The 25853-nt window shown below is 53.9% G+C and overlaps 1 protein-coding gene across 4 annotated transcripts in view; it reads left to right on the top strand.

The window, feature by feature from the left end:
* The window catches only part of FOXP4 (forkhead box P4), a 51391-nt gene continuing 25538 nt past the window's right edge, over window positions 1-25853 (top strand). For 3 of the 4 annotated variants that reach the window (XM_074332902.1, XM_074332901.1, XM_074332903.1), the window contains exons 1-2: window positions 1-521; window positions 17646-17874. In XM_074332902.1, coding sequence (XP_074189003.1) covers window positions 17662-17874 — 213 coding nt within the window. In that variant the 5' untranslated portion in view covers window positions 1-521; window positions 17646-17661. The remainder of the gene's footprint in view (window positions 522-17645; window positions 17875-25853) is intronic. The other variant, XM_074332900.1, reaches the window with a different exon arrangement.

Consider the following 25853-nt stretch of genomic DNA (forward strand, 5'->3'; position numbering starts at 1 on the left):
CCCGCCTCCGCCCGCCCCGCCTGCGCGCCGCCGGCTCGCAGCCACTCGCAGCCCGGGCTCAGTCGCAGCCCCTCGGAGTCCCGAGCCGGCCGCCCCTGCGGACCGGACTGTGCGGCCCGCGTACGGAGCCCCCCAGCCTGCGAGGAGGGCGCGGCGCAGGCGGCGGCGGCGCGGCGGGGAGGAGCCCCGGCCGGAACCAGGGCTGGGCCGGGGGCGGGGACGCCGGGGTCCCGGAGCCCCGGAGCCGGAGCGAGCGAACCAGCGTCGCGGGAGGACCGGGAAGGAGGAGCACAGCCGGAGCTAGCCGAGCTGCCCACAAAGTGCGATGCCCCGGCGGGGCTAGGGCGCGCGGCGGCCGGCGCGGCGCGGAGGGAGGACGCCCCGGAGCTGCGCGGCGCTGGGCGGCGCGGAGGGGCAGCCCCAGCGGGCGGCGGCGGGCCCGGGCTGCGCGACCCGAGCGAGCCCCATGCCCCGCGCGGGCTGACGGGCCGGAGCCCGCACGGAGCGGCCGGGCCGGACAGGTAGGTGGCGGGCCGAGCCCGGGGACGCGGGTGGGGGCTGGGCCGGCGACCAGACCAACTCCCGAGCTCGCGCACTCTCTCGCCCGCTCACTGGCTCACTTTGTGTTTGCAAACTGCCCGCGGGAGCCGCGCCGGGAGGAGCCGGGCCCAGGCCGGCGCACTTTGTTCCAGCTAGGGCCGGCTGCGTCGCCCTGACCCCGCGCAGCCGCGACACCCGGCCCTGGGCCCTCGCAGCCCCGAGTTGCGTTGGGAACAGGTGGGGGCCCCGGCGCGGCGGCGGTGGGGGGGCCGCCGGAGGTTGGCCGGGGGGGGGGAAAATGGAAAGGCTACCGAGGCCCGCCCTTCCCCAAGAATCCGAGCCCCGCCCCCTCCCGGGCTGACCGCTGGGAATGGGGTGTAAGGGGGCGCGACACCCCCGCCCTCCCCGAATCAGACAAAGACTACTTCCCGGCCCAGACTTTCCTGAGCTGGGGAGGGAAGTGAGTTTCCCCAACCCCATTTTGTCCAGGACTCCCCGAGACGCACCGAGGCAGATTGGGGGGGGGGCCGCGGTCCCACCAACCGCGTCTCCTCGAATGAGGAGGGTGACTCGTTTTGCTGGGGTTGCACGTCGGAGGTTCCGGGGCCAGTCAACCCCTTTCCCTCGTACCGGCTCAACTCGGAGATAGAGCGGAAAACTTCTTGGGGACTTGAGAGCGTCTGGAATGGGTCCCTGTGATTTTGTGCCCAGGTGCTGGAGTGGGGGATTGACCTGGCGGATACCTTTATTCACCCCACTTGGGGAAAGCCCCCCGCCTCACTGTGTAGAGGGGAAAGGGAGGACAGCAGCAGGGTTTGGAGGCCACCTGGGAAGAGTGTCCTAGAGTGACCAAGCGGGACTTCCCCTCCCAGATGGAGGACTCCCGTGTTTCCTCCGGACAGCCCCTCCACAGACACCTCTCTGACCCGCGGTCACCCCCGCGGCGCTCGAGCCTCGCGCTCCCCATCAAAGCCAAACAAACTAACTTGGGCTGAGCCGGGGTAGAGCCTGTGGTGCTAGAAGGCGGGGCGCCCTCAGCGACCTGGGGTCCCGGCCTCCCCATCAAAGGGCCGTGTGATTTCGCGGGACGCGGATTCTGAGGCAGAGGCCCTAATGGCTGCGGATTCCTTCTCTCCAGCTGGGGCGACCTCATGAACACACACCTGCGTCCCACCCGAATTCTCTAGTTTGGGGGAAAGAGGATATGGGATCGCGGAGACCCTGAGTCCGTAGAGCACCCGGTTCGTCCCATTGCAGTAACCTTCCTCCCCCGTCTTTTGCAACCCCTGCCTGGCCGATTTCCTTCCCTAGCTGGGCGCCTGGGGTTTAAGGAGTATATAGAGATCACCGCGTGTATCGCACCCCAGCGCCGGGTCTCCCGGCAGGATGACTGCGGATCCTGGAGCAGGAGTTGGAGGTGGGGGGCCCCCCGGGAGGAGCAAACCTGAGTCTGAAACTGCCCTCCCCACCCCGCGGTTCCTAAGAAAGCCCAGGAGCATTTTGGCCAATGCGGGTTTTTACTTCAACTTCAGCCTCTTCATCCCCGGTTTTAAAGGACACGCCTGGATTGTCCTAGAGTGAACTGTGTTGGGTATGGGATTGAGGGCCACAGGAGCGCAGCTTGAGGGGCAGCTAGGGTTGGAGCCTGAGGCTGGGCGGGGTGCCCCTCCTCCCACACAGAACGAAGGAGCAAGACAGGGTCGGCTATAGAGCTTGTAGCCAAGGGATAGTCTAACCATTCCCACTGCGGAACACAGTGGGTAACCGAGACCACAACACCGGGAATTTGAACCCAGAAACTCACTTTCCTTGGAGAATGGGGACTGAACCCTGTACATGCTGGGCATTTCAAGCCCCTGATGCTCCTGGTGAGCCAGTGGGTGGGTACAGGGACCGGAGGGCTGGAGGCAGAAAGGCCAAGCTGGCAGACCCCAGCTGGGAGAACGGGAGCCACTTGCCTCAGACAGCCCCTGCCTCAGACCCAGACGACCCCTGCCCAACCTGGACCACTGCTGGGAAGGAGAAGTCTGCAGACTTCTTTTTTTTACTGGAGAAACTATCTTGCTGGGGTCCTGGAGCTCTCTGTCACCTGGCGGACTGGAGGGAGGGCTGGGGACTGCTGTGAGCACCTGGACAGCTTGTTTGTCCAACACCCCCAGATCTGAGCCTCTTAATGGCAGGGCTGTGCCTTGGTGTCCCATCTGGTGTCACTCCCACTCTTGTCAGGGGGCAAGGTGGCATGGGAAGGAAGTGGCACTGTGGGTGTTCCTGCCCCCCCACACACACCCAAGACCCCACCAAGATCTGTATCTCTCCTCCTGGACCCTCTGACTTGCCTTGGCACTAAGTTGGGGAAGACCACAGGAACTTTCTCTCCTAGCACTAAGTGCTGGGCCCCTGGGTGGGGTTTTCTATACTTCTCCCAGTCCTGGGCAGGTTTCCCAGGAGTTAGGGAGTTGGGGAACCCCTGAGCCCTGGGGAGAGAAAGGCCTGACAGCAATGCTGGGAAATGCTGGGGGCAGGGCAGTTTGGACCTAACTTGCAAAAGGATCTGCCCCTGTTTTTTTTCTGTGTAGGTGCCCTTCTTACACCTAGACACCCCACCCCACCTCCTTTCCTACTCCTTTGGCCAGAAACTTCCTTTCTGGCTGCTGGCAGGTAGGTCCCTTCTTGCCAGGAATGTGCATATCCTGCTGGGCCCCTACTCCAAACACACCTCTTCCTCAGGGGGGAGGAAAGCAGGGGCGCTGGGGGGGAGCTTCCTTTGATCCAGTAATTCCCCAAATGTTTGTTGAGCCCCTACTCTGTCTGGGCAGGTCCCAGGCTGGGCATTGGAGTGCCCAAGCAATGAAGGCTGGAGTCTGCTCTCTGGACCTCACACTGTCAGAGTAAGAGAGGCAGATGATCATATAGGGAAACGAGGATGGGAGCCGGGTGTCTGTTTTAGAGGAGAGGTGTGAGGTGCAAGGGGAGGGAAGGGTCATCTCCCCAAGAAGCCATACCTGGTGAAGCTGTGCCCTCCTTCTCTACATCCTAACCCATCGCTGCCCCACTGCCTTGGTTTTCCTGTCTCCAGCTGACATGCAAGCCCTTCCATGCCCATCCCAAGTAGGCACAATGTCTGTACTTTTCTACTAACCCAAAGTGTGCAAAATAATCATTTCTTCCATCCAGGGAGCTCTGCACAGCGTCCCTTAATGATCTTACAACTCTCCCAGCTTCTTAGACCAAGGCAGGAAAGGTAGCATGTGTGACAGGATTCCGAGGCTCCACTGACGAATGCCTTCCTCCGACTGGGTTCCAGAGCTCTGGAGTCCAGGGGACGGAACTCGGGGCTCCCCAGGGCAGAATGCGGATCAGAATGGAAAAGGCTCTGGAACTTGCCAGAAGTGATGGGACTCTGGGGAACTTAAGCTCTTGGAACCTCGGTTTACTTATGTGTAAAGTAGGTCAATAATACCCAGTTAGAGCCCGACTGGGAGTTGAATAGGAGAGCAGATGTAAAGTACGTAGCACAGCGCCTGGCACATGCTGACCAAGGAGTGGCTTTTACTATTAGAGTCCCAGCACTGCCAGGCCACAGGTTGGACTGAATACTGGAAATGTTCAAGTATTAACCTCCATTTTATGGGGTGGGAAGATGGAGCACAGAGAGAAGCAACTTGTTTGAGGTTACACAGCTAGTTAGTGTTAGCGCAGGGACTGAAATGTGGGGCTTCTACCTCCCACTATAACCAGCAGGGCTTGAGTCTCTCCTGGGGGGGGTGGAGGAAGAAAGGAAGGGATGAGAGGACCTACCAACTTCCCCCTCCCTCCTTGACAAGCTCAGGGTTGGGCCATTCTTCTGCCCAGGACCCTAGAATGTCCAGTTGTGCCCTCTCTCCCCAGCTTCCTAAGGTGCTCATAGAAACAAATAAAAAAATGGGAGCAATATTTCCCCAGAACAGAGAAGGAAAAACGAGTGGCAGCACCACCTCTCCAAACGGGAGACTTCTAGTCTTTGAAACCCTACCTTACACAGCCTGTGGAAGATAAGTCTTAGATCAGTTTGGGTCGTATGCCTGGATGGATCATGTCTAAGGCGCAAAAAGGGAACTTCCTTGAGCCTGAAGCAGCTCTTTCAGCATTGTCTCACCGGGTTCTCCATGGAAATGCACACCTTCCCTCTTGCCAGTGCAGCCATGCTGAGAGCACGGCAGGAACCTTTTTTCACTCCAAACCTTGTAGCTTGCTTGATGCTGGGGGCGTGTCAGATGGCCCTGGGTGGGCCCGGTGGAGCCTGGGCTCAGGGCACACCTGAGCTAGACATCAAGAACTCTCAGCACGAAAGCTGTTTGGACAGGGCACTGTGCCATGGAGGTGACGCTTTCTTCTTGTGCCTCCAGGGACCACCTAGGCCTGGGCCTTTCCTCCCCTGGATCCCTATTCCAGGACCCCCAAGGGGTCTTTCCTTGCTGAGCTGCCCCTCGCTCCACTGCAGTCCTGTACCTTTCTTCTCCCCAGCCCTGGCCATAGCCATGTGACCTGTGCCCCAAATCCCAGGGGCTCTGTCCACCTCCTGCAGCTCCATCCTCTGCCCATCTGGAGCCCCCCAAGCTGGGATCTGAGGGTGAGTGGGGCCATTGGTCTTATGGGACAGGGGTGAACGGTATTTTCTCTCCCACTTGGCGTTTCTGATGGCACCTGGGCTCCCATGCAAATGGGGGGGCGGAGGAATGAGAGTGTGGATTTTCCTCAGACAGTAGCAAAGTGGAGTGTGACCCTCTGGCATTTGTTCAAGGTAGGCAGGGTGAGTGGGCAGAAGTTACCCAGAATTCCCACCGCAGTGAAGGAGGGACAGACCAGTGATGGCGACTTCAGGGCTGGGTGGCTCAGGGAATGGAGACCTAGACTCCTCCTGCTGTCCATTCCATAAATATTGTAGAGCTTAGGGTGTGAAGCAGCTGTGAGAGGGCCCAGGTGTAGAGGTTTCCTAAGGGGCAGCGGTCTTGCTACTTGGAAAATCAGAAATGGAGCAAGTGCCCCGGCGCTAATCTTTTGAATTGGTACTGGCTGCTGGAGGGAGACGCTGGTCCTGACATTCCCAAGCCAAGGCAGAATACCTGCTCTGGCCCCTGGAGAGCCCGCGGGAGGGCCACGCTGTATAAAGGGACATTGGCGGGTGGGGGGCTTCTGTTCTTATTTCCTCAACCGGGCAGTCTCTCTTGGATTCGATTGCCCAGCCTCAGAGCCCACACTGCCAGGAGACCCAGGCCGAAAGAAGTTGGTCCAAAAGAGGGTAGCGGTATACTTCCTTTCCTTCAAGGGTTCTTTGGACAGATGTGCATTCGCACCCTAAAAAGAAAGGGCGCCGCGGGGCTGCGGAGAATTTTGGGGAGAGGCGGGAGGTCGGCATTTGCAGGAGACCGAGGGAGTTGCGGTTGCTGTGAACGCTTGGGGAGCAAAGCACTGAGCGGCAAGATGCTCCTTAGTTTCTCGAGGCTTCCACATCACTGGATTGGAGTCGGAGGACTTGCGAAGGTCGTCTGTATTGAGGGTGGAGAGTCGGTCCACTCCGGGGAATCCCTCCTTTAGTAAGACTCGGGCATTTCCGGGAGAGTTAGGGCTACCCGTCCTCCCCCGGCTGAGCGCACTCGCGCTGTGTTGCTAGCCTGGCCGGCGTCTCCCTGTGCCTCCCTGCGCCTCCGAGAGCGCATCAGTGCGAATGGCAGGACGCTCCTGGATCTCTGAGACATGAGCCCCAGCCTGCCGTGCTGGGGGTCTGCGGCCCTCCGCGAGCCCTGAGAAAATGCCGGGGCGCAGGCCGACTCCGCTGCCGGGTGCCGGGGATCCAAGGACCGCTGCTAGAGGGGTGGCTCAGAGAGCGTGGCCTCTGCCTTTTAGCCACAAGGAGGGTCTCTCACACCGCCTTCTGCCCTCCTCGAGCATGGGGATGACTTCTGGGTCTGGGTCGCAGACTCACCAAAAGCACTTTATCATGGATAAAGTACCAACTTTATCATTCCCTCTGCGACCTTGGGCATGACAGGCTTCTCTCTGGGCCTCGATTTTCCTAACTGTGCCCTCCCTGGCCTCTCCTTCTGGCAGCCGAGGGTTGGGCTTCAGTCGAAGAGACCCAAACGTCTCAGAGCACTACGTTTTTGTTCCACCACATCCAGAGCCCACTGCCTTTGCGGTCCATCACAAAAGGGGCATGGGGCAGGGGACCCTGCTGCCCAGGAAAGTCTCCTCCTTCCCAATTAGGCCATGGAGCCTGATTAAAGGGGCGCTCCCCCACCCCTCCTGCCTGATCACCATCAATGAGATTTCCCTTCATCAGAATCTCACATCCTCCAGAAATTAATTTGATGCCTCTTGTTATCAATTAATTGAATCTCGTTGGTAGAGAGAGCTCAGCGAGGCAGGCTGCCGCTTGGCCCCTGTGCACCGTCGTTCTGCCGTCCCCCTCATACCAGGACAGCCTGGCCCCCTCTCCATTTCTCTTTTTCTGCTTTGCTTTTAATTTCACTTATTTTCTAATACAAAACCACTGCTCTGGGCCTCTTTGCCAAGTTGGTTTGGATGGAGACCCATGGGCTGGGCACTGCCTGGGATTCACCCTTTCCGAGCTGTGGGGGGCTTCCTTCCTCTCCCCTGGGCCCTGTGTGGTCCCTCCTTAAATCAACAAAACATTGCCCTTTGGGAATTTGGCCCTGACCCTGACCCTGCGTGCTGCAGGAGCTGCTGGTGAGAAACTTGGAGAGCAGGACTGGAGGAGGGAGGGCTGGGGACAGACTCCAAAGAGTTCACCCTACACACACACACACACACACACACACACACACACTCTCACACTCACCCCCACACCCACACCCCCTCACACACCCTAGCTGGGGAAGTGGGACACTGCAAGACCAGGCTAAGGACCTGTCAGTCCTTTAGGATTTTTGTGAAAGTGCTATCGTTTTTAGAAGAAGCATTTAGTAGCTGTTGCCCCTGCCAGGGCTGATCCGGGCAGAGGGTAGAGGAGTGTGGTACCTATCTTCTACGTAGCTGCCCAGCAGCCAGGTCAGGCATCTGTAGAAGCAAGCCCTCAGCATTTTAAAGGACATCTGAAAGGCCAGACTCTGCCTCCTGCATGGAAGATGGAGGAGGAAGATTCTAGAAGACATCCCAACCTGGGAGGGGATTGTGGCAGGTACAGAGTCAAACTAGGTGGTCACCAGACCCTACCTGAGGAACGGTGCTGTGCCGTTTCACATACCTCCTTGTTCTGGTAGTGAAATGTATTATTCTCATTTGACAGGTGAGGGACCCAAGCCCAGAGAGGTAATGTTACTTGTCCAGGGTCACACAGCTAACTGGAACCTGCCTCTCAGGAATGCTGGCCATAAGGGCTGAGGTCACAAATTGACTACTTCCCTTATGAGTTTTGTTGACCCACACAAAGTTTATTACAATAGTGAATTTCACATAAATATTCCCACTTGGATTCTTTTGTAAAATCGAAACACTGTCAACACTGAGCCTACATTTCTGTGTGGTCAGGACAGACTGTGATTGAGTGCCCCCCACTTCTTGCTTGGCCTCCTAGGTGACTGGCCTAGCCCTGAGGTCATTTTGGTTAGCAGCTCCATCCTGGAGATTTCACCTGTCCTGTGTGGGGTCTCTACAAGAGCTCAGAGAAGACCTTTAAGGACGCCCTGCCCTAAATCTAATTCCTACACAGCTGCTTAAGAACTGATGGTGGTGGATAATTGTTTTTCCTTCTTTTTACCATGGAGAGAATTGTAGGATTTTGTGTCTCTAGGGGACTGTTCCAGGCTGAAACCAGCCCATCCCTACCCAGGGATAGCCCCTCCAGCCTGCCCCCAAACTTTTTGTTGGGAATGGGGGAGACTTGCTTCTAAGAATGGAACCACAGGTTGGGACTAGGGAAGAACTGGGCAGAAGTCACCCGTCTGCAACTCATCTTGGAACAGGGAGAAAAATGTAGAAGGATGCTGATGCTTGATACCTAAATGTGGATGTGTTTTGGAGTCCCCTGGGTTGGTTCAGGATCCCTGTGAATGCCGCACCTAGATGTCATCTCAGAGACAAAGGGAGGGGCCAGGACCCGTGAGGGGGCAGGCTGGCTGAGCAGCCAGGACCCCAGGGAGGGCCAGACCACTGGCCCAGGCTGGCTGGAGCCCCTCCTGTGCCCACAGGAGCCCCCTGGTGACAAGGGCACTCACTACCAGAAGCAGGCTCCAGATGGCCACTCAGGCCATGGGTGATTAAACCCCATCCTTTGACCAGCAGGCCCCCCACAAAAGACGTCACTATTTAATTAGCCATCTCTGATTAACCAAACTTGGCATTGCCTCCTCTTGCCCTCATCTTTCCCAGCTCCGAATCAATGGCTTTGATATGCTAATTAGGGAGTAATTTAATTTCAAAAGGCCGCAATTAACAAGGGTGTTGTGGACATGCTGTAGTTAAGCGGAGTAATCTAATTTGCATTAGTAACAAGCAGGGACTAATTAGAAGCTTAATTAGACACTTAGATGGCTCTTATGTTTACTTTCTTAATGAGATGGAGTGGGATCTTTGGTTCTCTTTTTTTTTTTTGATGGTTAATTTTTCCTTTTGGTCATGGTGCTAGGAAGGAGTGTTGAGGGAGGCCACCTTGCTCGGGCCTGGTAAGAGCGTTTTGCGGCTGGAGCCAGTGAAAAGTGAACTGGGTGGTGGTGGTGAGGAAGGTTCAGATTCCAGGGAAATTCCAGACTGACCACCTTCTGGGCTTTACCACCTCAGAGGTAGGTTGGGATGGGGTGGAGGGGGAAAGAGCACTGGTTTGAGAGTCAGAAGAGCCCAGGTTTCAGTTTGGTTCAGCCTCTTAACAGCCAGGTGACCTTGTCAAGTCACTGGGTATCTTCAAAACGTGGTTCCTTCTTCATTTGTCAAAGTGAGCACCAGGTTGTCTGGAAAAGAGAGGAGGGCACACGGTATGGGAAAGGACTTCCAATGACTGTGAGTGGAATGGTTAGTATTAAGAAAATATATTCACAAATTGTTTGCCTGAGCTTCACTTCCTTATGACTCAGCTCAGAAGGCACCTCCTACAGGAAGCCTTCCCAGAGCATCCCCACCCCCTCTAGGCACCCATAGCCCCCCAGTGTCTATTCAACATAATAACATTTATGAAGTTGTGTATGTTATGTAAGACAGAGGTTCTCAATCCTGGCTATACTTGAAGTTTAAAATACTTGGAAAAGCTTTTAAAATTATCCACTCCTGGCTCCCACTCCCCAGAGATTCCAATTTAATTGCTCCAGAGTGGAGCCTAGGTATGGGTATTTTTAATTTTTTAATGCTTGTGTTTGCTGGTGTCTCTCTTCTCCAGCAGATTGTAAGCCCCCTAAAAATCAAGGGGTGTGTTTTATTCACCTCTATATGCCCAGATCCCGGTACTCAGTATGAATTTCAGGCAGAGGCACACCACCCACCTATGTACCTTATAAACTCATCCAGGTTTGACAGGGTCTGTAGTGTTGGATTGTGAATGCCTGATGCAAGACCTGAGAATCTTCTGGAGAAGGAGATGAGAATCGAGGGAAATCGCTAAAAAGCTGAGGGGTTTGTGAGTCTTCTGGGACCCGGGCACATTGCTGAAGGGAGGGAAAAATTGGTACAAATTTTATGACATCAATTAGGGAATAAATGCATCAAGAGCCTTCAAAAGATGCACTTCTGTCTTCCAAACACATATCCTAAGCAAATAGAAATGTAGCATATTCTGTTTGCATAAGGGTGTTTATTGCAGCGTCATAGTGAAAAAATAGGTAACCATTTGGATGTCCACCTCTAGGGGATTGGCTAAATAAACTCTGGAACATGCAGCCCATTCGAGCAACTATGTGACCACTAAAAACTGTTGCTTAAAATATTTCATGTCATGTGGAAATGGTTATGATAGTAAGTGATGAGTGGAAAAATAGGAAAATTCAAACCATGTACAGATTATGACCCCAGTTTCACTTTTTAAATGTTCGTATGCCAGAAGAGAGTGAAAGTGGACTGACTGGAAGGGGTGGATCCACAAAGCTAGCTCTCTGGGTGGTAGAATGATGGGTACTAATTTTTTTTTTTCCAAAATTTTCTACCAAGATGTCTTTTACTTTTATAACTAGGAAATACAGTTATTTGAAATTTGGGAGAGAACCTGGCATCAACAGCACATGCCTTTTAGAGAGGCGTGTCCTCACCCTGCCACTTGCATTAAGCTCCGCAGGCCCTGAAGTTCTGTGGCTAAGAAGAGGCCTTAGATGGCCCCTAGAGTTGGAGCAGGTAGCTCCTAGAATGTCATTTGGGGGAAATGTCAGGCAGCAGTGGGAGAAGCGAGGGAAGCTTAGGGTGCCCGCTGGACCCACAGGAGGGAGAGTCCCAAAGTACAAGGAGGGCAGGGGATGGAGAGGGATAAGACTTTGTGGAACTCAGGGAGTCCCATCTGCTTGGGGTGAGATACCACTGGCCTGCTCAGGGAGCCCAATATTATGTGACTGGTCACCCAGCTCTGGTTTGGGGATCCATTCTGGAGCTATTGAGACATTCTAACCCTTGGGTCCTGCTTCATTTTCCTCAAGTGCTGAGCCAAGGGCTGGGATCAATTTTTAAACCATAGCCAACTCAAAGTTGGGTTGTAGCAGGAGCTTCTGGGCCCCCACAATTATAGTAATCGCCCCTCTCTGAACGCTTTCATCACATAGTGTGTTTTATTTGATACCATAGCAACCTGAAAAGTTTATTGATATTAGCCCATATGACAAATAAGGAACCCAAGTTTCAGACTGCTGACCTCAGTGCTCAGTGCTCTTATACAGGTAATAAGAGACGAGAGAAGAGTCAGCAGTTAGGATGGCAAATGAGTGGGTGCTGCCTGAGCCCTCCCTTTACCTGGCAGCCTGAAGCCAGTGGGCCTTTGGGGCCTGAGCTTAATGGAGGAGGGGGGATCCCTGGGCCTTTGGATGACAGATTGGGAATCATCCTTCACTTACTTGTAATGCCAATGCTCATTGCTCTGAAAAGCCCTCTGCTTTATATCCCTTGACACAAGTAAGATCTGGTCGCAGGATAGCTATGAAGAAAGCAAAAGAGAAGGAAATACAAAGCGTCTTCATGCTCTGTTCCAAGTGGCACCTGTATGTGTGTCTTTTTCTGTAATCTAGAAGTGTGCCCATTTCAAAGACTTTTAGCTCTGGAAAAGTCTGGAACTGGTGACCTCTTGTAAAATAATGGCCTTTGCATATGCTGTTTCCCCTGCATTCAGTGGACACTTTGTCTGGCCAATACCTCCTCACCCTTCATTTCTAAGCACAAATGCCATTTCCTCAAAAAGAAGGCCTGCCCTGTCCCTCTCCCTTAAAATTAGAGCCCCCTGTTTGTTCTCTGTACTCACATTTGATAGAATTTATTTTATTTCAGCTTATCTATTTATTGGTGTCCTTATTTATCATCTGCCCCCCTTCATGGGAACATAAGCTCCAGGAGAGTAAGGCTTGTGTCCTGTTCTGTTCAGGTCTGCATACACAAAGCCTTGGCACACTGTGCTTAAATATTTGTTGAACCAATGAATGGATGAAGGGTCATTGTTGGTGAAATATGCTTCTAGTCAGCCATTGGAGGAGAGAGAAGAATGACTTCCTTCACGGTGCAAACTACTAGTGGCTCAACTTTCAAAAAGACAAATGCCAGATTTGCTCAGAAAAAAGGGAGGGGGAACAGGACCTCCATTTTTACCAGTTGCCCTCAAAGCACTTAGGACACTTCAGCGCTGGCTTCTTCGAGTTTTATAAGTTTGTAGAGGTCAGGGACCACGTTTCAGTTTCCTGCAGGTAGCTCCTCAGTGCTTGGCTGAATCAGGCACTCGACCCACGACCCACGTTCAATGAAAGCGTGGCCTTGGAGGTGGATCATCTCGTTTGGGCCCCAGGAAGCCCATAACTGAAGTCATTGCTTGTCATTGGAGCTCTGCTGTCTTGGACGAGCAGCAGCAGCATCACCTGGGAACTTTTTAGAACTGACAATTCTCAGGCCCGTCCCCTACCTTCTGGATCAAAAACTCCAAACTGGGGGCTCAGCAGTCTGTTTTCACAAGCCCGCCAAGGCGATTCTGATGCGCTCAAGTTTGAGATCCTCTGGCTTAGTAAGGTTTTAGTCCATTTATTCTCCCTTCCTACTACCCCATGATTTTATATTTTAAGAATCTTTGTCTGTCTTTTATTGTGGTCTGCTACCCAATCATTTTTGGAAGTTGATAGTATACATTGTGAATAGTTACATCTAGTCCAGTTTTCCCCATTATTCACAGGAGAAAAGGGGGTAATGAACTTGGCCCAAGTCACACAGGAAGTTGGTGATAAAGCTGGGGCTAGATGCCAGGTTTTCCAACTTCTCGTCTCTCTCAGGCTTTCAGCTAGCTCCACAACTAGATGATAGGTTTCTGGAAGGCTGGAGACGGTGTCTCTTTATGTCAACGCAAACCACCGTTGTTGCTCTACGTACAGGTTACCTGTGGTCAGGCCCTCTAAGAGCTGAGTGTGAGCCCCCTCCAGCTGTGCGCAGGCTCTGGCGCCCCTGCGGGACACGAGCCCCGAGAGCGCGCTGGGGGCTGCCCCGCCCCTTCCCTCCTCCGTTCCCTCCCTCCCTCGCGGGTAAACTCCGGGCATCCATCAGTCTGTTAATTGCACTAATTAGAGATCGCAGAGGTGTTAATTGGAAAACCCTGGTATTGTGCCTGTTTGGGGAAGAAAACGTCAATAAAAATTAATTGATGAGTTGGCAGGGCGGGCGGCGCGGGTTCGCGGCGAGGCGCAGGGTGTCGTGGCAAATGTTAAGGCTCAGATTAAGCTATTGTTAATTAAAAAGCTATGGTAATTAATACTCCTTACACCATATGGGCCCGCGGAAAAGGCACAAAGATTTCTCCACGTGTAGGGCTCCCCATCCCTTTTTCTCTCCCGCGAACGCACCCTAGTCCTGGGTTTTCCCTTTGGTCCCACTGTAGGTAGAACTCGTCACTTCCGGCCATGGAGGTGACAAGGCGGACCTGGACGAGTTACGATGTGACCCTTGTTGAACGCCCACCAGGGTTCTTAGAAGGGCCAGGAGTCTCTGGGGAAGTGGGAGCCCCCAGCGGCCCCGCAGACTCCCCCTGAGCGGAAGAAGCGGCTGCGGCTTTGACCCAGCTTCCTTCCTTCCTCCTGACAGCGGCGTCTGCAGGAGGTCTGCAGGAGCTTCGGGGCCTGGCCCAGGCCTCTGAGGTGCCTTGGCTCCCTAAGGCCAACCTGGAGAGGTAGGAGACTAGGACCTACCTAAGGGCAGGATCGGAGCCCCACACAAATCCTAGATCGCCTAAAATAATTCCAACTCAGTTGCTCTCCACTGCCCCCAAGAGGTGGTAAGAGAGGGGTCTAGGAAGGCTAGGGTAGGGGGTGAAGGCCTCAGTTTAGCAAATACTAGAAAGACCTTGTAATCACCCCCGTACCTGTTGTATAAAGGAAGAAAGAACAATCCAGTAAGTTGGGCAAGGGACTGTGACTTGCCCAAGGTCCCACAGTTTGCCCTGAAAACAGATGGACTAATTCCCAGTGCTTCTCACCTTCCCTTCTGCTGGTGTTCAGCTGCTCTTTGCTGAAGAAATGGTGCTTGGGGGAGAAACAGGGGTAGAGAGGCAGTAGGTGGGAGTGCAGGGAGGAGGGTGCTCCTCCCCAGTAGCTGAGCAGGAAGTTCAGGTCTACTTGGGATGGAGCCTTTTGGGAAAGGGACCACAGCTGTGACTCAGAGGGACCCTCAGTGGCTTCACGTCCACATGCTGGACCAGGGAATTTTACTCCTGGAACTTCCAAGTCAGAAGAGACCTTCAGGACCAGCTCTCCATGTAGAGGTGAAGAAGTTGGGGCCCAGAGAAGGAGGCAGGCACAGGATTCACAACTGGTTGTGGCTGAGCTCAGGTTGCCTGACACCAGGCCCTGCCTTCTCCTTTAGCCAGGGTCCAGGTTCTCCTGGACACTGACTTCCTTCCCTACACCCCACACTCTTGTAGTGCCAGGGCACTGAATACGAAGGCCTGCCTCCAGCACCCCAGCCCTCACTGGCTGGGCCCCAGGCACCCAGAGCCTGCTCGCCCACAGTGCAGAGAACACCCCATTGCTGTTGCAACACCCTGTTGAGAGGTGGCAGGAGGTGTGAGGTCTCTGGTGGGCTCACCCTCAGATGTCCCAGGGCAGAGGTAAGAGTGCAGAGATGACCTGGGAGCACCCGCCATACAGGATTGGGTGGGTGCTGGTGGGCCAGCAGGAGCGTGGAAGGAGGTGAAGGCCCCTGGAGGGGGCAGAGCGTGTCACATGGGAATTAATGCCATTCTTACACCCTGCGGAAATGACTTTTCAAATGCATATAATCTCAAGCATGCAAATGAGAGGCTTGCTTCACCCTGTTTAATATGAATGGCCAGCCCTTGAATAGCTGTTATTACACGCCACACTGCGGCAATTATGTTGTTCACTGGGTGTCACTATGTACCCCCCCAGTAAAAAAACAGTAAAGAAAGGGACACCTCTGTTTGCATCCTCCCTCCTTTTTCTCCCCTTCTCCAAACTTGCTGTGTGATCTACAACTTTACGGTGTGTGTGTGTTGGAAAAGGGGCACTCTTCCTTACTCCAGGAAAGTAACTGCTGGATTCTCTGTCCTTTCTCCTGTGCACACACACCCCTAAGGCTCTGGTCTTTGTCCCCTGGGGCCCAGCAGTTCTCAGATCTCAGAGCAGCTAGACTTGGAATCAGGGCGGGCAGCTGCTTTCCTCTCCACCCTCAGCAGGGCCAGGGTTGAGGGAGAGGGAGAGCAGTGTGGGCCCCTGCCGTCTCCCCATCCCCCTCATGTAGCTGGGGCCCAGGCCAGAGTGGGGGAAGGTGTCCTGTAAGCTGCTGGGAGGGATGGGTTGCGTGGTTGGGGGAAGGGGGGCTAGAGCCCTGTGCTCTGGTGGGTGGAGGAGGGTGCCCACCCCATCCATCATTTGGCAGCCACTGGCCCTCCGGCTGACATGGCCATTAAGGCCTGAGACCGAGTGCTCAATCTCTTCCGAACCATCGCCCCCAACCTCGCCCTTGCCCCTGGCCCAGCTCCTCTCAGAACCCAGGAGTGGAAGCGGCAGCTGGGGTGGGGGGAACAAGCCCTTGGGAACACAGAGAAATGCACAACCATGGGGTGCGCTAATAATACAAGTCTACAAGGAGGCCACACAGATCCACTGGGACAGACACCTAGAGTCACGGAGAGGGGCCACAAAAGCAGTGATATGGCACATGTGTGAACTGGTGGCATCCCCGTGGATCCTTAGCAACTCTGTCCCCCCACTCCCACCCCTCTATACCCTCAGTCCAACCTGCTGTGATTCTAGCAGGGACAAAACAGAGCATGTGGCCCAGTAGAGTGAGTGAAGAGAGTTCTGCTGTGAAAGAGAATTTGGGGTCAGGAGGGAGATGCCCTTGGGAGCTGCCACCTTGGGGAAGGAATCAGGGAAATAATCCAGTGTCTTCCAGCAGTTTCTCTAATCTGCTGCTCACAAAGCCGTCACCCACCTTTTGAGTCAGGGAGACCACGTGGTTGTGGGGGGCTGCTTAGTCCAAAAGGGATTCAAGGAGGGAGGAAAGCACGCTGGTTGGCTTCCACAGGGCCTGCTAGCTGCTCCAGTGACTTCTGCCCCTTAATCTCGGTGTGACCTGAGCCAAGACTTTGACCTCTCTGAGCCTCAGTCTTCACCTTTACAAATAGGGCAGGTGAAGAAGGGGTTGATTGGAGTCTTCCAGGTGGTTTCTTTGTGTTGTTTTATTTACTCCTCATAAGACTTTAAGAGGCTGGGATTAATGACTTCTATAGACAAGGAAACTGAGGTTTAGGGAGGTTAAGACATGCTGAAGATCAGCGGTGGGTACCAGCTGTGTCCTGTTCACAGAAATCCCTGTTCCTCTCAAGGGGCTTTGAGGATAGTTGGAGGCACCCCACACTTTGAGAACAGCTCTGCATATTCAAGTTCCCCATCTGCACCACAGCCTGTGTGTACAAGCCCCTGAGCTAGTGGAATCGCCATGAGCTGTAGAAGGACGCTCAGGCCTCCTCCTCAGTACCCTTGACCATCCCAAACATACCGTTCCATTTTTCTGGGGATGTTCCTGCCACTCCTTGAGAGGCATTTGGGGTCGTGGTGGGAGGGAGGGCACAGGAGTAAGGCTTTGACTCTTTGCCTGGGTAAATTCCCTAACTCCCTGGACCCTCAGCTTTCCCATCTGTCAAGTCAGGATGATAATGACTCTCGCAATTCTAGTGATTAGGAATCATGGTGCCTGGAGAGACAGTAATTATTGAGTGTCTACTTTTGGCTCGACCCAGGGCTGCCAGCTTTAGAATTGAAAGGTCAGAGGAGTGGGACCATGGCTGCCTTCTCTGCATCGCTCTGCCAAGCTGGGTCTGCCTCCCAGTAGGTGCTGGGCAAATTGCAGCCCTTTTTGCTGTGGAACAAACATTGATTAGAACCTTTCTGTGCCCTGGGAAAGGAGACTGGAAGGAGGCCCCTGCCCTGGGGGAACTCCCTATCTACTTGGGAACAAACACAAAGGCCAATACAGGTGTTTGTGTGGTAAAGGGGGCTGTGATATGGTGAGTCCCTTGAATAACTCATCTGCTTTTGAGTCTGGCAGGACCCTGCCCCTCCCCCCTCTTACCACGCCCAGGTCTGGAGGAAGAGGCCAGAAGTTTAGGAAACTGAGGGGGCTGAGGGGCGGGGCGAAGGCATCATCACCATATTCCCCCCCCCTCAGCTGAGGTCTTCTGGAAGTCAAGTCTTAGAAATGGGGAGGGGGGGCCTATGGGGAGGGTGACATTGGCAGAGGCTGCACCCCAAGAGGGGACCCAGGAGCAGCCCCCAGGAAGTTGAGGAGACGCCCCAGGACTGGGGTGGGAAGTGTTAGTTGGTGGTGGTGTGGGGTGAGTTGAGGGGCATCAGTTGCTGCCCCCCCACCCCCGTAGAACCCGCCCTGCCCTTCCAGCCTCGAGCCTCAGCCCCTCCCCTGTGTCTCTCCTCCCCCTCCAGGTCCCGCTAGAGCGACATGATGGTGGAATCCGCCTCGGAGACAATCAGGTCAGCTCCGTCTGGTCAGAACGGCGTGGGCAGCCTCTCCGGGCAGGCCGATGGCAGCAGCGGCGGCGGGGCCGGGGCTGCGGGCACTGCCGGAGGCGGCGCAGGCAGGGACACGGCAGCGGGCGCAGACAGTAACGGCGAGATGAGCCCGGCGGATCTGCTGCACTTCCAGCAGCAACAGGTAGGAGCTGGCGCCCCTCCCCGGCGACCCGGAACCGGGGAAGGGCACGCCAGGCCTCTTCCCACTCCTTCCTGGCCACCTGGGCGCCACCTCTCCTGGCCAAGCAGCACCACTTTCACATTCTTGGGAAGGTCCAGTCTCCAGCTACTCCCTCTGCGACCTCCCATTCTAGTGGCCACCTTAACTCTGGGACAGCGGCGCTTTCAAGAGAAAGAAGTGGGACACGGGGTCCTGAGATCATGAAGCTTAGAACAGTATCAGCAGTGCCCACCAGGACAGACAGACTCCTGGGCAGCAGGTCCGAGGGTGTGTATCTTGGGTGGGCAAGTACCTGGGCTCTCCTGCACAGTGGCTAAGTTAACAGGATTGGGGGAGAAAGACCCTGCTTTAGAAGTTTGTTCACTGGGCAGGGGGGCTGTGCATGTGGAGGGTACCTCCACTTTATTTGTATTGTAAGACATTCCCCCTGCCCCTTCATCTCTGCCTGGGTCCCTCACCCAAGCTGTGAAGAGATTAAACTTCTAGGCACCAGGGGCCAGAGCAGCTGGGAAAAGGCCAGAGGCAAAAAGCAGTCCTCCATTTTGGGGGCTCAGACTGGGAACTCCAGTCTGCATCCACCTTCCCTTTCCCCCCCTTCATTCCCACCCTGAAATGCAGAGTTCAAGAGTTCAAGACCAGGCTCTGTGAGGATCGAGAGGCCTGAGGGTGGGAAGCCTTGTTGGGTGATGACAGAGCAGGAGCTCTAGGTCCCGGCCCCTCCCGGGAAACAGGGAGAATCATGCTTGACAAGTTCAGGAGAACCGGCCCAGCCACCCCCTGGCCTTAAGATTCTCCTTCTCTTATTTGACTCTCTGCTCCTCGAATCACTACTCCTGGTTGCACTGGCCCTTAGGGGTTCTACTGGGAATGAGGAAAAGTCAGGTCCTGCCTGCCCCTTCCCGCCAGCCCCCACCGTCCCATGTGTACCCATGTGTGTTACCCACATTGCCCTCGTGCTATTCCCCAGGTTCACCCTGGGGCTTTTCCCCCAACTCTATCCCCCAGGGGCCCCTTTCCCACCACACACCCTGGAGCCAGAGGTCAGATGCAGCACAGTCAGAAGCCTGGCACTGAGTTGGTCAGCCAGCCCTAATGCAGGAATTGAACAAACCCGGGTTAAGTCCCAGCCTACCCCTTGCCAGTGGCGTGACCTTGGCCAAGCTCTGGGCCTTCCTGAACCTTGGCCTGCTTGGTGCCTGAAGTACAGGGTTGTTAGGATCAGATGTGGTTTGGGTGTGAAACTCCTGTATACACGGCCTGATCGATGCAGGTAGGAACAGAACTGAAGACTTTAAAAATTACTTCCTCTTATGAATAGAGGACATTTGAATGGAAAGGGCCTGTCTCCTTTCCCCAGAGAGAAGGGCCTTGGGAGTTTTCTGGCATCTCCCAAGCCTTCCTAAGCAAGATCTCTGGGAAAGAGACTCACAGCCTCTGTGCCATCTACTGGGGACAGAAGGTCAAAGGGCAAAATCCTGCCCTTTATCAATAACAAAACATACCCCACCAGAAGGCTCCAAGGTCACCCATTCTGTATAGCCAACTTCCCCTCCCACACCTCTATGCAAACAGAGCAATGAAAAATTTTGAATGTGGGGGATGGGGCGGGAGGAATACTGAAACTGGGAAGTGTCTTTTAAAAATTATTTAAAGTGAAGAGTAAACAGATATCTGGATAACTGGGGAGGTGTGTGGGGTGGGGAGAGGCAGAACTGTCTGTCCTGATCAGGTTTCTCCATTCTGCGTTGCACACAGGCCGTGTCTTACCATCTATATTCCACGTTCCAATTATTCCTGTTTGTTTTGGGGAATATCCCAAAGTCCTGGAAAATCCTATATCTGTTTCACAAATAAACTGGGGTGGAGATTTTGGAGGCAGGCGGAGGGCTGTTTTATCCATTTGGGCTCACTATGGGCCTAGTGCCCGGGGCCAAGGAAAATACTTGAGACTTAAAAAAGGTTTTGTTGGCTCCAAACTATGAAAAGAACCCTGCAAAATTAAAATTGCAAAGTTTTTAATTAAAATGAAACAAGTCTGTAGACCATCCTTCCACCCCCAATATAAATCAGTAGGATTTAGGGCAAACTTCAGGGATAACACTTTCTGGCTCTCCCAACAACAAATGTTCCTGACTATTTGTGGGGTAAAGCGACTATAGAAAAGAGCCTGGCCCAGTGGTCTCCTCCTCCTTCTCAGTCCCAGCCAGGAAGTCCTTCAAGGACAAACAAACAAATACCTTGTGTCCGTTTGGTGCTTTGGGTCTTTCACATATGCCGTGTCATTTAATCGCCTGGGAGGTGGATATTATGATTCCCATTTCACAGATGAGGGAGCAGCCAGAGGTGGCACTGACTTGACCAGGTGACATGGTAAAGGCTACAGCTAGACTTCCGGTCTCCCAGTTCCTAGTTCAGGGCTCAGCGCAGCCTCCCTTTTGCTCCTGCCACGCTCACACCAGCCCCTGTGGGAAATGGAGGGAGCAAGGCCTGGAACCTAATAGGTGCTAAATAAACGTCTGTTGGTGAGTGAATGAGTGCACTCCATTTCCAACTGAAAAGGGCTCTTAAAACACACACAAGCGGCACTGCCCACTGGCCCTAAGTAGCCACTCCAGAAGGAGGTTGTGTGTGTGTGTGTGGGGGGGATGGGGACGCTGGGGGTTGCGCACTGCTCCCATCCTCTTATGCCTCCTTGAGTCTCCAAGCCCCTCCCCCTCTGTCCATCTGTCTGTTGGTCCCTGTCCCTCTGCTCAGGGTAAATAAGCCCTGGAAATGCAAGCTTGGCCTTTGGGAGTAATGAGTTGACAGAGGAGAGAAAGAGATAAACAGGGCGAGTCAGAAGTCAGACCGGTGACAGGACTTTAGGCTGAAACAAACAGTGCTGAAGAGGGCAGCCACGTCACTTTGGAACAAGAGCAGGCGCCTGTTTCCATGCAACAGCAGGCCAGAGCTTGTTTAAACAGAGGCTGGGGGTGGGGGTGGGGGTGACATAGCAAGGCTGCCAGGCCCTTCTGATAGAGAGAGGGTCCCTGGCTGGCTGCCCCGTTGTAGCAGTCAAGGCCCCCACTTCCTGCTCCCTCCTCCCAGCCCCCTTATTGGTGAGTGACAGGGCCACACTACCTTCACTATGTCCCTGGGGCTTTCACTGAATCTCCAATCTCAGCCCCTCATGGAGAATCTACCCTGAGAAGAAGGTGTGGGGGTGTGGTAGGCCTTGGCGTATGTATTCATTCAGCAGACACACGTTGAACCTTATTTTGCGCTAGCGACCCTGTTGGCCAGCTGGAGTTGGTGATTCCGCAGCTGCTGTTAAAGAATACCCTGGGCCCAGCAGACATGCCAGCTGCCCCTCAATCCCCTTCCTTCACCAAGGCAGTCTTTCCTCATTGCCCCTCCTCCTACATTTCCCGGCCGAAGCCTTTTTTCTTTGAAGGTTGCCCTCACGTTTTATCCTAATCTGATTTTACCTGTATGAGAATTTTCCCAGTGTGTGGGTTTCCCCAGGGGCTGCATAAATACCCTCTGGGCTCTCTGTTGGGAGGCAGTGAGGGCTGGGGGGAAGTGTTCGTGAGCTTTTGGGAGATATTGAGCCTGGGGCGGTCTTGGGGGCCAGACTGGGTGCTTTGGCCAAGGAGAACTGGATTTGGGGCCTGGAGGGCTGAGCGGCCCGGTGGGGGTGGGCAGAGCTACTGGCGCTGCGCTGAAAGGCATCCTGGGCCTCAAGAGCGCGCTCCTATTGTCCTCTGGTTGTGGGGGTGACAGGTCAGCAAGGGTCAGGAGAGGGTTGCCTAGCGTCTGGGAACTCCCACTGCAGTTGCTGTGGTAACCGGGGCCAAATCCCACCCTGTTCACATCCTGTGAGGAGATTCAAAAGGGTTGGGGAGGGCTCTGCACTTTAATGGGCTTTTAACTTACCCCCCTCCAAAGAGATTGGGGGGGTGTCAGGGAGTTGGGCGAGGGGCAAAAGAAGAATGGAAGAGATTTTTGTTTTCCTCCCCCATCTGGCTCTCCTCTGCCCAAGCTACTTAGCAGGATGGGGTGGGAAGGGGAAGCCTCAAAGGTGAATTAGCGTACCCCCCACCCCTACCTCACACACTCTGTCAACAGTTGTCTTTAGTCTTAGGGTAGTGCCTGGAAATAAGAGGCCGGTGAGTGGTGGGGCTGGGTTGTGAGAGGATGTGTCAGGGGAGAGGGCCTTACCCCCCTTTCTTGTACCCCTCCTGGGTTACTCAGGCTACCATTTCCTTTGTCTGCTTCTCAGTCCAACGAAAAGGGAAGTTTCCCTAGGAGGGGACTCCACTAAGAGGGGAGGGGAAGGTAGAGGAGAGGGCCCAGGGCGAGGGAAGGGGTCTCCAGGCCACTGCTTTCTTGGCACTAGGAAAAGAGCAGGCCCAGTCTAGCACCAGCCTTCCCTTTGGATATGGAATTCTGAGAACCCTGCTTTTTTTGTTTTCCCCTCTCACCCCCTTTTTAGGCCAGAATTCTTACCCTTACTGATTAGGAATTTAGGGACAGGAGAGATCTGGAGGAAAGGGGTGTGGGGGTTGAATGATTTAGTCTTTAGAAGTGAAGGGTTAAAGTAGGGAGGGCGGCATCCCAGAGCTACCCCTCCGTGGCTAGTGTTTTTTCTAGGGGAGCACCTTTATTCTGAGAAGCCCCATGGGAATCCAGAGCAAGGGAATTGCATGCCACAGCCCCCACTCTAAATCCCACACTTAGAGTCCCCTGCAGAAGAGGCTAGTGTGATGGTAGTGGCTCTGAACCCAGACCTTGTTAAGACCATTTCCCAAGAACGCTGCAGATAGGGTGGCCTGCGTCTGGGAGGTAAGAGAGCAAGGGAGGTGTACAGCCACCCCCACCACTTCCACCGCACACACTATTTTAGCTCCTCCCCAGGCTCCCTGCCTTTCCAAGCACCCCCACCAAGCTCGTCTTGGCCCAACACCCAAAGGGGCTGAATAGGCTGCCCCGGAAGTACTACCCTGGGTGCGAAGCCTGCTGGGTTTTATTGGGGCCACAGAGTAGGGAGAGACCCAAGGAGTTTCTCCCAGGAGGACCTTTCACTTTACAGTACTGTTGGGTTCATTTGTCTGTTCTCATCACGAGGTGGGCAGAGGCCCTTTCCTTTCAGAGGGGAGTCATTTCCAAGACACTTGGCAGGGAAGGGGTCTTGAAATGGCCCTGAAACCAGGCTGTGCACCCGGGCTGTGCATCTCCCACCCACGTGGGCCTGTCTGTATCTGTGCGTTGCTGGTTTTCATTTTAATGGTTCTAATTTGAGAATGCGCCAATGTCATTTTTACGAGGTTGGTGTAAAAAAAATTTATAGCCTTTTCCAAAAAGCTTTTTTTTTTTTTCCAAGGGAGAAAGGTGTAGAATCACTTCGGGGGGTTTTATGGTCTCAACTCCCCCACTCTCTTTGCCCCCCTTCTCTGTGTAGTTTCTGTTTTATGTCTCTTTGCTGGAGGACAAAGCCTGGCTGGTGGAGAACCTGGATCTCCCCATGGTCAGTACCTTCAGCGGTTGGGACCACTGACCTCGGATCTTTCTCCCTGCGCCCCTTCCCTCCACTCTCTGGTCCCCAGCAGAGTTGCATTGAAGGAGTGGATGGAGAGATGTTTAATTCAAGTACTTATTAGGCACCTACTGTTTACTACCTGTGAGTTAGGTATTTACCCTCAGAGATTATATCACTTCCTTAATTCCTTATATTCACTTACTTAAAACCCTCCAGCAATCTTCCCTCAATTGTAGAGTGAAATAAAAAAACCATTGTCCCTGTGTGACATGGCTCCTGCTCACCTCTGGGACTTCCTCTCAGGCCAATTGGCAGCACTGGCCATTCATGATGCACCTGTAAGCTTATTCCATTCCACCTCAGGGCTCTCGCACCAGCTCTTTCCTCCACCGTGGACACTGTCCTGGAAGAGTTGCTTCCTCATTCTAAACGTCTCCTCAGAGAGGCCTTCTCTGGCCACACAACCCATGTAGCCAGTCGGCCAGCCACTGCGTAATGCTCGCCACCATCTTACAGCGTGCTGTCTCTTTGTTTCAGTGTCTGCCTCATCTCATGAGATGGTGAGCCCCGTTAAAGCACGTCACTGTGTCCCCAATGTCTAGGACAGCGCTGATGCCGTGAGGCTTCATAAACACTTGCTGAATTATTGATAAATGAACAGAAAGCCATACTGTGGCCCTGGGGAACAGGTGATGGGCTTTCCTGGGAGTGCTTTTCAGGCTTGGGATGGGCCAGCACTCCCAAACACCCTCCTAGTGCCCCTTCCCCTAAATCTAGCCAGCCCCCAGTTGAAATTATCAAGACAATTTAGATCCCAATGTTGCCAAAGTTAGTTAGAGGAAGACAAAGAAGTTTGGAGTTTATTTATTTTGGCTGCTCCTCACCAATTAAACCAGAAGTTTTTAGGGGTTCCTCCATCCTGCCTGGCCAGCTCCTGGCTCCTCTTCCCTGTGCACAGTCCCATGTCAAGCTCCGGGGACTCAGCTTCTGCTCTGCCACTGCGACTTTGGGCATCCCTGCCCCTGGCCCTCCGTTTCCTCATCTATAAAGGGAACCAGATCAGCTCTTCATAAACCTTTCCGCTTGAGCTCTACGGGAAGAAATATACTTTACCTGGAGCCCCGGCACACACAGTTTCGTGAAACGATACTTAGGTTTACCCAGTAACTCTAAATTTTTAAAATATATGTGTATGTATATATATATTTTTTCTTATTTTTTTGACTCAGTTGACAATATGACCCAGCATTAGATCTTGACCAGCAGTTTGGAAAACACTAGACTGGATTCCCTGTAACAGTGCTGGCTCACCAGGCCTGTGGTCTGTGTGAGGCTGCTTCTCCATTCTCAGAGCTCAGCCCTTCAAACTTGTCTCCCTGAGCACCACCAACCAGGTCCCCCCCACCCCCCCCCCCACTGTGCGTGCACACCCGCACACAGTAAGCCTGGGACCCAGCACAGACCTGGAATCCTCCAGCCTGGGGAAGGGCAGGTCAACAGCCGGCACCTGGCTTTCATACAGAGGATGCCTGCCTCTCCCTCTGAATTCTCAAACAGAAATGAGGGGGTGGTCTCACTGGAGATGACAGGCCTTACCGACCCAAGACTTGTTGTTCTTTTCATAGCAGCTCCCTGTTGCCCTCAAAGCTCCAGCTTCATTCCCCTCCATTCCTATTCCCTACCATCCCAACCACCCTCCCTGGGTGCCATCCGTTATAAGCCATTTGTTCCTAATTGTGGAGATCCTGCTAATGACTTCTGAATGGGTGATGGGGGGAGGAGAGTTCAGCTTCATTAGCAAGACTGAGTTCTTAGGCTTGGGGGGGGAATGGGGGTGGGTATAGGCTGGAAGAGGGTTTGGTTAGCCAGTGCTTCTTGGTGTCATAGGACAGATAACCGGGAGCTGCTTGGGAGGGTGAAAGAGTACTGAATTAAATGACAATAGTTAATATCCATCCGGGACCTGCAGGCACTGTGCTAAGCCCTCCATGTGCATTGTCCTGCAGACTCCTCTCAACAACCCTGCGAGTGAAGCACAGGGTTATTCCTGTTTTGCAGAGGAACAAACGGGGGCTCAGAGAGGTGAAGTGACTCACCCAAGGTCACTCAGTATATGGTGGAGCCAGGATTTGGATCCGGATCTCTTTGACCAGGGTCTGTGCACTGAACAGACCAGTACTGCTTCCCTTAGAGGAAAATTAGACCTTATTCTTCAAACCACAGAGCTGGGCCTTTGGATTTCAGTCCAAGAGGTGGAGGGAGGGATAAAATAAGGTTTAAGAGGCCAAAGGGCTTTCAGTTTTCCAGTCTGCCCTGAACTACCTACCTACCCCTCCCTCCTCCCAGGTTTTCCCGGGTGGCCTCCCCCTGTGGGATTCTAAATGCCTTTTCCCACCCAAGGCTGTATGTGGGTATCTGTGGG

The sequence above is a fragment of the Rhinolophus sinicus genome, linkage group LG05 (assembly GCF_036562045.2).
Source record: "Rhinolophus sinicus isolate RSC01 linkage group LG05, ASM3656204v1, whole genome shotgun sequence".
In the NCBI taxonomy this organism is placed as follows: domain Eukaryota; kingdom Metazoa; phylum Chordata; class Mammalia; order Chiroptera; family Rhinolophidae; genus Rhinolophus; species Rhinolophus sinicus.